Source organism: Delphinapterus leucas, chromosome 1 (genome assembly GCF_059928025.1).
Source record: "Delphinapterus leucas isolate spDelLeu-1000000601 "Yukka" chromosome 1, BTC_Dleu_Yukka2, whole genome shotgun sequence".
Lineage (NCBI taxonomy): Eukaryota > Metazoa > Chordata > Mammalia > Artiodactyla > Monodontidae > Delphinapterus > Delphinapterus leucas.
The window spans coordinates 33,639,728-33,654,471 of record NC_143129.1 but is presented as its reverse complement, the minus strand read 5'-3'; the positions used below and the strand labels follow the sequence as shown (position 1 = coordinate 33,654,471).

Sequence of the window (14,744 nt, the reverse complement as noted above, 5' to 3'; positions counted from 1 at the left end):
TATAATGCATTTTATATATATTATTATTTTTACTGATACAAGATGTGTGGAAGTAAAACATTATATAGTATTTCTAACCTCAAAATATATAAGCAAAATAGATAAGTAACCTCAAAAGCATAGATAAGAGTAAAATTTAACAACATTATTAAAGAGTGATGAGTTTTGAGTATTTTTTACCCGTGATTTTAATGTTCCTGATTTAACTGTAAGTTTATATAATTTAATTTTTAATAATGACTGTATTCAACAACCAGCTCACAAAATTTTTGAAATTTAACAATTGGCTCTTCTAAGCTGGTACATTTCAACTCCCAACACAACACTGAGTAAGAAGAAACGCAAGTAGGTCATAGAAAACAAACAATTATACAATTTTAATGAATTCTGGTTATTATTAGGTATAATAAATACATGACTGGGAAGAATCCAGGATCCTCTGACACACTGTCAGAATGGAAAACAAAACAATTAGCTGATATCTGAATATCTGTAGTGATGATCCTATAGTTCCCACTATCTAGGTCTCCTATCTCAAGATTCATACAGAATAAACTACACTCCTGATATGGAACTTTTAGATTGGATCAGATCATAATAGTTGCATGCATATTTGCAACTTTCAGACTGGCAAATCTATACTTAGTTAACACTCGGCACTTGACTCCCTGGCCTCACTCTTTTTCATTCTATTTCAAGTTATATATGTCTCTCTCCTGGTAGAATGCAAATTCTTTGGAGGGGAGAGTTCAGTACTGGATTATCCAAAAAGCATTTTAAAGCTTGTGCTTAGGGAGCCAGGAAAGCAGAAACACCAAAACACAGGCTTCTGAAAAGAATTATTCAACATTTCAAAGTATGCATTAAAGTAGTATGCACAAGAAAAATCAGCAGTTCATTGTATTTTCTTACATTTATGTTATTGTTTATTTCAATACTGTTTTCAATCTTAATTATATATATGAGATGATGGATGAGGTAGGAGTTGGAATGGAGAACCGTAATCATTTTTGTAATTAAAAGGTTTTAATTCAGCTTCAGTTTTTCATTTTTATGTCACCCCTCAATTCTCTAGCAATAGTTTGGCTTTGGACATAGACAGCATTTAATCTATATTTATCAAATACATATAAAATTAAAGTATCGGCCATGAATGCTATACAAAGACTAAGAATATAATCTTAGGCTGCCATTTTAGAAGTTGGTAGAGATTCTTTAACACAAGCTTCTTCAAAGTGTGAAACTGTCAAAAATTTCAATGTCAATGACTCCCTAATATACAATTTAAAACTTCAAAATTATATCAAAATATAATTTACATTAAGATATTTTTGTCTAAGAATACCAAATTCCCATATCAGAAAGCCAAACTAAAATCCTCAGCTACTATGGATTCTTCACAACTAGAAACAACATCTAATTCACATTTTCCTTGTGTTATTGAATGCAACATGAGGTCATGCTTTTCCTACAAAATTTGCATAGGAGGCTAAAGGAGATACTGATAGAATAATCATAATGTAATGCAGAATAAGAAATAAAAGCAAGATGAGAGCTGACTCTTTGATGGAACTGATAGCAATTCTGTAAAGAGTATCAAAGAAATTCAGGCAGTATTTAAAATAGTTGAATAGGAATAATAAAGAGGTATACTATAGTGCTAGCTTTGATTACATTTCCAAAGACTTTTGGAAGCGTCCTTTTGTTGGCTCTTTCTCTTCTTTCTACCTCTTAAATTTTGACATTTCCCAAGACTCTGTCCTAGGCTGCCTTCTTTTTATATTCTACACTTTTCACTATTCTCATGGCTCCAGCTACCTCCTAGGTATCTACAGATCCCAAATCCAAATATTCAGTTTTGTGTTTCTTTTTTTTAAATTAATTTTTATTGGAGTATAGCTGCTTTACGATGTTGTGTTAGTTTCTTCTGTACAGCAAAGTGAATCAGTTATATGTACACATATGTCCCCTCTTTTTTAGATTTCCTTCCCATTTAGGTCACACAGAGCATTGAATAGAGTTCCCTGTGCTTTACAGTAGGTTCTCATTAGTTATCTCTTTTATACATAGTAGTGTATATATGTCTGTCAATCCCAATCTCCCAATTCATCCCACCCCATCCTTCCGCCCTTGGTATCCATAAGTTTGTGGATACCAAATCTGTGTCTTTATTTCTGCTTTGCAAATAAGTTCATCTTTGCTGGGAAAACTGGACAGCTACATGTAAAAGAATTAAATTAGAACACTCCCTAACACCATACACAAAAATAAACTCAAAATGGATTAAAGACCTAAATGTCAGGGCGGACAGTATAAAACTCTTAGAGGAAAACATAGGCAGAACACTATATGACATAAATCACAGCAAGATCCTTTTTGACCCACCTCCTAGAGAAATGGAAATAAAAACAAAAATAAACAAATGGGACCTAATGAAACTTAAAATCTTTTGTACAGCAAAGGAAACCATAAACAAAATGAAAAGACAACCCTCACAATGGGAGAAAATATTTGCAAATGAAGCAACGGACAAAGGATTAATCTCCAAAATATACAAACAGCTCATGCAGCTCAGTATCAAAAAAACAAACAACCCAATAAAAAAATGGGCGGAAGACCTAAATAGACATTTCTCTAAAGAAGACATACAGATGGCCAACAAACATGTGAAAAGATGCTCAACATCACTAATTATTAGAGAAGTGCAAATCAAAACTACAATGAGGTATCACCTCACACCGGTCAGAACGGCCATCATCAAAAAATCTACAAACAATAAATGCTGGAGAGGAGGTGTAGAAAAGGGAACCCTCCTACACTGTTGGTGGGAATGTAAACTGGTACAGCCACTATGGGGAACAGTATGGAGGTTTCTTAAAAAACTAAAAATAGTTTTTAGTTTGACCATATGACCCAGCAATCCCACTCCTTGACATATACCCAGAGAAAATTAGTTATTGTGTTTCTATTAAGCACTGGTACTATTTTCAGCTGCCTGCTTGACATCTAGGTTTTCTATAGAAACCTCAGACTCGGTATAGCAAAACTAATATCAACATCCACCCCATCAAGCCTCCTCCTTTGCCTGTACTCCTTCTCTGTTAATAATAACTCCATTCTCCAAACTAGGCATCCAAGTTGGAAACCTCAGAAGCATCCTGACTCCTTCCCCTTCCTCACCATTTCTATTTAATCATTCACAAAGTTCTATTTAGCACTCTTGACAACTGCTTTAGGAAGGACTCCATCTCTTATCTGGACAATTCCATATGTATTCTTAATTACCCTGCCTACCTGCCCCTGGCGCTTCACTGTTCTAATCTATCCATGACAAAGCTTCCTGAGTTACCTTTTCGTAACACAGACCTGATTACACCATCCCTTACTTTTAATAATTCAGTGGCTTCTCATGCCCTTCTGAATAAAGATTAAATATTTTCTAAGAAAGATAAGGTCCTTACAATCTAACATATCGGCTTCATCTGCCAATGTTACCCAACTCATATTCTACACTCCAGTTGCTGAACTTCTCAAATGCCATGTTCATTTGCAATTCTAGCTGTTATTTACATGTAAAATTCTCTTCATGAAAGCCACTGCAAATTGCAACTCCTTCATAAGCCAGCTCAAGTTTTCCAATCCCCTTAACAGCTAATAATTTCAAAAGTATTTGTACGTAGTTTAACCTGAGCATCTGTGAATATATGTTTTGTGCCCTACATTATTCTATGAACAACTAGAGCAGAGATTACCCATTTTATTCATCCTTGCATTCCCAATATTTTAATGTAGCAGTGGAGGGGCTTGACATATCTACCTTAAAAGGAAATAACAGATAGTTAAAAATACCACATCTTCTCTTTAGACAATATCAACCTCTGGGTAGACAAAACTTTAAGAGTTGTCCTACGTACCAGGCCACTAACATTCTAAAAATTTACCTCACGTGTATTCAACAATTATTAAGTACCTACTACATGCTATCCCCAGGGGGTGGGGTGCGGGTGGAGGGTGGGAAATGACAATAAAAAAATGAATGAGACATAGACATGAAAACCAGAAGGAGTCAAAGAAAGATGGGTTAAAAATTCACTGCCCTTGAAATCTAAGGCAAATATTAGATCCAAAACTCAACTAGATAAAATTGAAATCCTAGCTCTATATAAAGATTATCTATTGCCAAGTACCACTTGCTACAATAGTTGTGAAACAATCACATCAAATGGAATACATTTTAAAACCTAAACTAAGAAAACGGTGCACTGTAAAGAAGATACAAGAGAAATATCAAATAGGCAAGTATAAACTTGATTTCTATTCTTGTTCTGCACGAATTTTCTGTGAGAACTAGGATAAATCACGTAACCCTCCCTGGGCCTCATTTTCTCCTCAGTCAAATGGAAATGAGAATAATATCTATCCTACCTACTCCACAGGCTACTAAAAAGCAAGGGAAACAAGAGATGTGCAAATGTCCTGACAAAGAACACAAAATCACTTTATAAATATAAGGTAAGGTTTCAGTTACTAGAATTATGAAACATGTTTGAATGGTTCTTCACAAAGCATAAAGATGGCACCTCTTTTATTATGTTTGCTTATTTCTGCTGAAGGTAAAATCATGTTGCTCACAAATTTAAAAGCTAGAAGTATGTGATGGAAACCATCTCTAAGGTAGACAAAGCCCACAATTTAAAATTCATTTATTCCTTCACTCATTAATTCAGTCTGTCAACAAATACATACTGAGCATCAACCACAAACAGAACATTAACAAAAATTATGTGAGGTGTTACAAAAGATTAAACAATATATGAAATGGCCTACCCTTAAGACGCTTAAGGTCTAAGAGATTTTCAGAGACATACTGATATGCATATATATCTATTGGAACAAAGAATATACACATGTATATACAAACACATATATTAAGGGACATTTTAAAATTAATACTCATTTTATGTATGACTTATAAAATGTATGTGTAAATAAAGATATAAACATGAACAATGAATCCTACAGCTCATTAAGCAAAGAGCTGTAGGATTCCTCAGGTCACAGCTATAGCTACAAAAATAGAAATACAAAGTATGCAAAGACACTTTTTGCCATTAGTCCTTTCAGCCATGCATGGAAAAGAATTATCTTCAAAGACAAACAAAAAAAGTAGTTAGATATGTTAACATACATACGTGTGGGAGGAGAGTATAGAGACAGTTCTATCTGTTTTATAATGTAAATCAGCAGAAATATAAAGCCCAGAGACTGAAAGGAAAAAAGGGATCCTCCTATCCCCACAATAGCAAGCACCATGGCAATTAAGAAACTGTTTGTTCATAAAACTCTCAAAATCTTTATGTGGTAAAATCTGTATAAAATTTCCAAGTTAGGAAAGAGTTGAGGGAATTTTTTAAATGTTCTATATTATGCAGTTAAAAATAAGTCAGTGTCTCAGTAGGAAGATGTCTACACCAAATACATTGCTTCTTGGAGTTAGTTATATTTGAATTAATTTCCATATCACAATTCCTAACCACATTCATCATTAACTCACTGTGTGTTATTTGCGGCTTACCGTTTATTTGGATCCTTTATCAAGAGCCCTGAAAGCAATGATTTTGCATCTGAAGAGAGTGTTCGAGGAAATTTAATGTCTTCCATTAGAATTAGTTCAAAAAGTTTCTCATGATCCTGGTTGTAGAAAGGTAACCTCCCGCACATCATTTCATACATGACAACCCCAAGGCCCCACCAATCCACGGCTCGGCCATAGTCATTATCTTCTAACACCTAAAAGTGAAACCAGTAAAAGATCAATTTTTACACGTTAGCTTTTAAAGTATTATTTATAAAACATAAGATTTTTACATAACCTAGGTAGGCTATTCTGAGATCTTGACATTTAAATTATGAAGCATCCTACAAAAGATATAAATCACACCATATATGTGAAATGTTCAATATATATCCAGAAATGACTGGGTACCAAAAAAGGTATTGCAACAGATTCTAAGTAAATGAATGTATGAGTGCCCTAAGGATCAAATGAAAACTATTTGCATATTTTCATTTAGGCCTACTTAATTTTTCATTCTGATTCCACTAACATGGACTTTAAGTAACAACTTAGAGCTAAACTGTGCTGATTATAGATAACATAATGTGTCTACCACATTCTTGTACTGAGAAGAACCAACTACTACAAATCAAACAGTGACAGATAGGAATAAACAAATGCAATGTACTAGAGAAGAGTCCAGGGCATGACAACCATGAAAATAAATATAAAAACTTTTGGAGGCCCCTACATGTTTAAACTCTTTCAGGAAATATTTAAGCAACAGGTGAATATAAAGATTTACTGTTTGGGTTGTAATAAACTTTAGTATCCAAAGTTTAAGTACCTCACAACAATTTCTATTAAACACAAACAATAAAAATTATGGACTCAATATTTGTAGGGTATATGACTTTAAATTTATTTCCCAAAACACATTACATGTAAAATAAATTTAGTAAGAAACAATATGCAAGTATAATTTAGGCTATGTTAGAGCAACCTGTTCAAACTGAAACATGATGACGTGCCATTTGTCCCAGAAAGGTAAAATTTGATTTACCCTTCTACTGCATATGTTCCTCATCCAATGGAATTTTCTTTATCTATTTGGATCTTTCAATATTTTATTTTAAGATACTATATTTGAATAATCTTAAAGCTTACTTTATCTGATCCTCTTAGCTTTGGGATAAACAGATCAAGAAAACCATATACATGAAATTAATCAATCAAACAAATCTTATAATTGATGACATTGGAGAGAATTTGATACAGAACAAAGTAGTACTCATGTTTTAAACTTTCTTAGTTTGAGCTAAGTAAGTATGTTGTTGAAGATTACGCCTATGTGACTTTTATTTAAAATTTAACTAATAATTTCGTAAAACGCACATAATATTTTTGACAGCTACACTATGGTCACTATAAATACTATGAAAGGAACTTTGGTAGACAGGGTATTTAAAGGTGGAGAATTTAATTTTAAGAAAAAAACTATGTTACCTAAAGATCTATTTAGTAGTGTTTTCAAATGCTACGAAAAGATTGTTTTCTTCCAGTTTTACCAAGACATAATTGACATACAGCTTGATAACTGATATACAGCATTGTGTAAGTTTAAGGTGTACAGCATAATGATTTAACTTACATACATCATGAAATGATTACTATAACTTTAATGAACATCTATCATCTCATACAGAAACAGAATTAAAGAATTAGAAAAAAATTTTTTTCCTTGTGATGAGAACTCAGGGTTTACTCTCTTAACAACTTTCATATGTAACATACAGCATGTTAACCATATTTATCATATTGTACATTACATCCCTAGTATTAATTCAATTGTATCATTGTTTTGTGGCTAAAGACAACTAGAAACTGCATTGGCAATATATAAACATAAGTCCAGTTTCTAAATTTTTCCAAAACCCTTTTGTAAATAACAAACTAAGCAAGATGTTTTTGGGGAAAATAATAAATTCTAGTTTCTATCTTTAGCCAAAAATATTTAAAATTTCTACTTGTTTGAAATGAGTAATGTGAGAACATATAGAAAACAAGAAACAACTTGAAGTAGAAGGAATTCTACCTGTGTACTTAAAGGAAATACTGTATATATAATTTTTAAATACCAGTGACTTTTGAATCTCTCCCACATCCAATTAGTAGAATGTACTGTTTGTAGGCCTTTATCTAATAGATGCAAGATTTTACCTAATAACAAAATTTTTTAAATCTAAGTAATCTTTTACTGCATTCCTACAACAGCAACAAAACTGTGGTACATACAATAAAGAGCCAAATGTAGCTTTTAACCTCTTTTTTCATAAAACCATAAAAAGCATAAAAGCTGGATTAACTGCCTCCCGAACCCACATTTCACCAGCCGGGTTCTCATCCCCAGCTGGCAAAACTGGCAATCCTTTATTTTTGTTTAAATACCTGGTTTGCAGCCAGAAGGGAAAGTGAGTACATTAAAAAAGGGTTTTATTTTTGAAGAGAAATAAGCAACTGAAAAATAAAACTGCATTGTAAAAAAATCTGCTTGATAAAATAAAATATATTTTATTTAGCTTTGTAAAACGAACACTGATTCTCAAGATATGTGGTTTTGCTTTTGAACATACGCGCTTTCATTGAAATATACATACATAATGCTACAATTAGAGCTGTTTGCTGTATTACTTTGTACTAAACAAATCTGATGTAATGTATTATCTTACTGACATGTAAAACTTAGGCAATGTTGAGGAGAAAATACCCCAACAACTCAGCCAGGCCTCTTTATCTAAGAGACTTTGCTATCAATTAAAAAGAAAGGTTTTTGTTCAACTCCTACCTCAAGACAGCTGGAAGATGAAATACACAAGAAATAAATATAAAAGTGATTATAATATTCTACATGTGGCTATATAATAAAAAACATGTTACCACTGTTCATACAACGGCTTTTCTCTCTCCTTATATCTAAATTATTTCAAAATACAATACTTTGAAATAATGTAGAAATTCCAGAGTGAAATTAAAATCCACAGCCTAGTAATATATAAAATTTACATTCCTTAACCTAAGAGTTGCAATTCCTTCTGGTTACCTCTGACGATTTTTTTTCCCTAGCAAAAAGGCTAATCTACTTCATGGTTATCATGAGGGTTGATCCAACCAGTAGGATAAATGGCAATGTAGAGGTACAACAATGGTAAGTTACATTTCAACTCCATTAAAATGCAATTTATCATATAATCTAGATATAAATGCAGGTCAAAACCTGCTCCTAAAGAAATAATCCACTGAAAGACTTATCCTGAAGAATTAAACTAAAGACAGTGTCTCTTTTCCATGAAATCAATGTCACTAATGTTTAAACTAAAATCAACTTTAAATATGAATGCAGACATTTAGTATTTCCTTCTACACCTACTGTCCTCTGTAACCTTAGATACAGCTTCACTTTATAAGCACATTTAACACAAATGCCCAAACAGAGATAAAGAACAAGTGGGGATTTGGAACACTAAAAGAATGTAAATGTTAAAAAATGACAAGAGGTCATATCAATAAACACCCCAACAGAGCACAGGCTCTAGGAAAAAAAGCTTAGTTTCAATGTTTCCACTAGAAGCCAGAGATTGCTTCACTTTATGATATAATAAAATCTAAGACTCAAGGAAGTCACAGCAGGTTATCAATGACTATTAAATGTTCTGGCAATATTTGATTAATATTTGATAACATTTAGTGTAGATACTTCTACTTATCAAAACCCAGATGAGTTTAAAAAATCACCATGAACAGCTCTTGAATGGTTACTAATTTCAAAGAATGACATTAAATAATAAATTATATATTTTAAAATGATACCATCAATTAAAGTTCCCAATGTAAATATTTGGCTACTGGGTACTTTCAAAAAACACACTCATTTCAATATTCTTTTACCAATTAAGATTTACTGGGAAGCTGAAGGAACACCTTCCTCAGCTTGTTCGCCAGGCCACACAATGCACTCAAGGCAAGCAGTTATGAGGAGGCTATGTATGCCCTGGAGTGGCTTACTGCTCAATCAATAATCCTGACAGAACAGATGGGGGAAAAAATTAAACATCTAAACAAACTGTCTGTACACCTATGTTGTGAAACTAAACTGCGAACTTGGATGAACCAATTTACCGCTAATTCAAAAACATTTTTTTTCTGGTAACCTTATATTTCAGGTAACTTATATGTGTGTTTTATAGATAAACACACATTTATATACTTTATAATTTACAGAAATCCTTTAATATTCCTAACATCACAGGAATTTGCTAAAAAAATGAACTACAAATCTTCTAATTCAGATTCTAAAATGTATTGCAGCTTCAGTAGAATTATATATTTCATAAGAATTATGAATTCCATGGTTTATTGGTATTTTCTTCATAAATATATACTTTATATCCAGTTTTCAACCACTCTAATGATTCTAAAGAGACTGAAACTGTAAGTGCCATTTGTTCTGAATTAAGATGCTGTAAGCTTTATGGCTACCTCCTAGCATGCAGACACAAGTACTTGCATGCAGCTAACATCGTACTTTCAAAAGCATTCTCTGCCTAGAACAGGCAACATTCCTGATAAGGAGAAAAGCTAAATGGATACAATATTGGTGATTAAATCATACTTACGCATATCTTCCCAGAGATTTCTATACTTCCTTTTTATCTTGAAGCAACAAACAATATGGGATTCTAAGAAACTGGGTCTTTGCAACCAAAGTAAAAATGGCCATTGTAAAACACTATAGGTAATCACTAGTGTTCCCAGTTAGGGTTAGTTTTGTATATGTTCTTATGTTGCAGAGAATTTAAAATTAAACTCTGTGCTTAAATTAGGATCATTCCAAAGTACTGAATGCAAATATTCTGATTGTTAAAACCAAAAGACTATATAACACTGAAAAGAACTTAGGTGAAAAATAGCTACTATAAAAACTGACAGAACTCTAGGGAAGTAAAAGCTGCTACTTATAAATGTTGAGAGACATTAACATTGAACTAAAAATATCATTTTTGTTCATATTTAAACAATATCCAATTTGGGGACAATATGAGACTTTTTTTACTATGAAATTTTTAAAAATTGAAATATAGTTGATTTACAATGTTGTGTTAGTTTCAGGTGTATAGCAAAATGGAATGTTTTTTAATATTATCCAGAAACAGTATGAACAGTCAGCCAACTCATGACAGAATTTCTTAAATATAAATTCTAACTATAAAGCAGACAACTTCTGTCTGAACTAATCACTGTGCTCATTTACTTAATTTTCCCCTTAATATTGGTGATGAGACCTTTTCAGAACTATCAGGAAGATGACGGTTTTCAAAAACACCTCAAGAGGATAATTGTTACATGAATCATTAACAATTAAATAAAATATTAGGAATGTATACAGTTTGGGGAAAGCTACTAAAATAACTTTTAATTTTTACAAAAAGCTTAGAATTTGAGATTTAGTTTCATAATCTGTTAGAACCAGTAGAATTTTGTCCAAGGGTATGCAAAATGCAACTATGTGTGCTACTATTTTTATCTACAGATGAAAGATACAAACATATATAACTTTGACCTCATTCATTTATTTTAAGATCCCCTAAAGATAATATTGATAGAGCCCATAAAATTGTCTTTTTCATTTATTCTTTGTTGTATTTAAAATAAATAAGTAAAATTCCATTTAGTACTCTTAAATCGAGTTTGGTTCTAACTACTCCCCCCATGTACACTACCCTCCATACTACAAACTACCTTCACCCTTAATTTACATGATTCTCTCAACCCATTCTGAAGAAGTTATTGTATCCTTTTGGCCTTTCATTTACATAGAATTTAATTTCCATCTGTGCTATTATCTATATAGAATCACAATGACTTTAAGCAAATCTTTGTATCAAAATAGTTATCAAGGACTTCCCTGGTGGCGCAGTGGTTAAGAATCCGCCTGCCAATTCAGGGACATGGGTTCAAGCCCTGGTCCAGGAAGATCCCACATGCCGCGGAGCAACTAAACCCATGCACCACAACTACTGAGCCTGCACTCTAGAGCCCGTGTGCCACAACTACTGAAGCCCTCATGCCTAGAGCCCATGCTCTGCAACAAGACAAGTCACTGCAATGAGAAGCCCGTGCACCACAACGAAGAATAGCCCCCGCTCACCACAGCTAGAGAAAGCCCATGCGCAGCAATGGAGACCCAATGGAGCCAAAAATAAATAAATAAAATAAATAAATTTTAAAAATAGTTATAAAAATATTCTTGCCTATTTCAGATATTGTCAAAATACATATTATAAAAGATATTAAGGCTAGTAGGCTTCAAAAGAAAAGTGAATAAAATGATACCAAGTAAATGTTTTCCAAAAATGAGGTTCTGAAAACTAGGGATACATCAAAAAACCCATTTTCAGCCACTGAAAACCAGTATTTTACACATATGAAATAAAATTATATACACTTTTTTCCTGAACAGCAACCACAACTAGATACTATGTATTTCCCAACAATCAAGTCATTTTTTGCAATCTTTTTGTTAGTTCTAACTTGATTATCAAATAATTTTTATTTTTACACTATTACAGAAGTGCATTTCTCTAGGTTTCCAAAACCACCTTATTCAACCTTCCCCATCTGTCACCATCTGCTTCTTTTTAGCATGTACTTTTTGTGTGATCACATAAGCATGTGAAAAATAACTAACATTCAGATGATTATCTGCTGGTACATTTGAGGACTGGGCATAATAAAAGTGAACTGCCAAAACGTACTTAACACTTTTAATTTTGTTGGGTCTTGCATGTAAGCTACATTTGATTTTCAAACTGTTTTACAGTTGGAAAGTTGATCAGGTACTGCTAACTCAAGAGCAAAGCTGAGACTCTAAATAATTAGCACTGCATAAAAGGATGGTTTGGATTCAATGAGAGCCAAGTCAAATAATAAAATTTAACAGTAAGATTTTATATGTGATTTCTAATTTCTTTATAATTTCTAGGCATGAAAATATAGTAAAGATTATGAAAACAAAATCCCCTCAAAATATCTTATAGTCCATAATATATGGCAGGTAAAATTTATTTCCTTCTAATACAAGAAAGAGCAAAAACACTTTAAAACTGTATATACTAATGCATTTTTAGAGATGTAGCACACTAAATGTATAGTTTATATGCCTGCTAGGACTATATCTCTGCAACCTCTTTTAAAAAAGACACGATTTTTTCCCTTTAATAATAAAGGTCTATAATTCTTCATCAAAAGAAGAGAACAAATACTTTAAAAATACCCTTTTTTCAACAAATGGCATTTTTATACTATAAAACTTTTCTTTTCCTGGTGGTCTTTGCCACAAGAGAAAACTAAAGTTTATTTAAAAATCAGCTATGAGCCTGAGATATAGTACAGTTAATATATCAGCTTTGAACCGATTTCTAACAGTCTTTTTGAAGTATCTTTTAAATACCCTTCAACCATCTTTAAACAGCAAAGCATTCCTACCAGATTAAAAGTTTAGGGACGTCCCTGGTGGTCCAGTGGTTAGGACTCTGTGCTTCCACTGCAGGGGGCACGAGTTCGATCCCTGGTCAGGGAACTAACATCCCCCATGCCGTGCAGTGCAGCCAAAAAATAACCAAACAAACAGAAAAAAAAACAAAAGAAAACAAAAAACAGTTTAAAAGGTAAAGGATGCCACTGCTAGATGAATGATAGGTTGCAGAAAGATCTCTCCATAATGGGTAAACAAGTCTTCTATAAGAAGAGGAGAAGGGAAAATATTGACAATGAGCCCTTCAAAAGAGAAGCAGTGCTCAGGCACATATTCCAAGTCTGATAAACAGCTACTAATCAAGAAAAGTCTGGCATTAATAATGGTATGAACTAGAAATTGCAAGGTTCAAAGAAAGTGAGAGATACCATCTGAAGTAAAGGGAAGAGGCTAGTTTCTTGCCAATCCCTCTCTAACTCTGACCATCTATATCTGATCACATTATTGCCCTGCTCTTAGTTCAAAAGTGATTTTTCCTTGTTCATGAGATCAAATCTAAACTCTTTTGCATTCTGATCCCAATCTATGTGTCCAGCCTCCTCTCAGTCTGCTCCCTCTTTACTGTCACCAGACCCTCCCACCACCCTTCCTTTTCCTTTCACCACGCTGTAAATAATTCTAGTAAAGCAATTATTTTCTTGCACAGTAATGATTATTTTCCATATCCTATCACCTTAGAAAATATAGCAAGCTACTTGAGGACAAAAACCATTTTTTACGATCTTTGTATTCCCAGCACCTAACAGAATGCATGATACCTAATAAATATTCAATAAATATTTCTTTAATGAATGAATGAGTGCTCTTCAGTGAAATGGTCCATATCAGAGATCAGAAAAAAGGACTTAAATTCTTGTTTTTAAAAGTAAGAGTATAATACAAAGTTACCCTGATTTAATAAAATGCAGTGTTGGACACAAACACTTAGAATATAAAAATATAACTGCATGAGAAATTAATTGTTTCAAGATTTGTCATCCTCAGATAGTAACCACAATGCTCACTCTCCCCTGTAAAAACAAGGTGTCAAGATTTTAATTATGAATCAACATCTCTCAGCCATGGGGTATATAAACTTCTTCTGAAGACCAGACTTCTGCAACATTTTTTTAAAAGGTATACAGAAAGGTGTTCTTACATGTCTTTAAAAAGAAATTGACAGTTCCTTGTGAATTGTAAACTTTCTATTTAGAAACAATTGGACGCTTCCTGCATTAAATTCTTGGTTTTGTTCTTCAGTTAATGACATTTGCATATAAAACAATATCTTTGTTTCTTAGGAGATCATTTGCTTCTGAAATGAGATGTATTTATCTTCTACAGAAATAATTTCTCCTAATCGTGACACAACTAATTTTGTTATTCTAAATATGGGATATCATCAGCCATGGTAAATGTATAGCAAGGGCAATTGGAACTCCAGAGAAACAAAGATTTTGTTTTTCATGACATTCACAAAAACAATCCTATTCTAGAAAATGTAATCTTGTATTTGAATAAACAAGAAACAACATTTCTAAACTTTTACCTAATTCAGCTACAAAAATGGAAAATTTTAAACTCCAGATTTCATAGCAGAAAAAATATTATTTTTGG

General features: G+C 32.8%; 1 protein-coding gene across 3 annotated transcripts in view; it reads right to left on the bottom strand.

Annotated features, from left to right (window-relative positions):
* Positions 1-14,744, bottom strand: part of AKT3 (AKT serine/threonine kinase 3) — a 320,125-nt gene that overhangs the window by 81,012 nt on the left and 224,369 nt on the right. For all 3 annotated transcript variants that reach the window (XM_089919467.1, XM_089919426.1, XM_089919512.1), the window contains exon 10: positions 5,576-5,790. In XM_089919467.1, the coding sequence (XP_089775593.1) occupies positions 5,576-5,790 (215 nt within the window). The remainder of the gene's footprint in view (positions 1-5,575; positions 5,791-14,744) is intronic.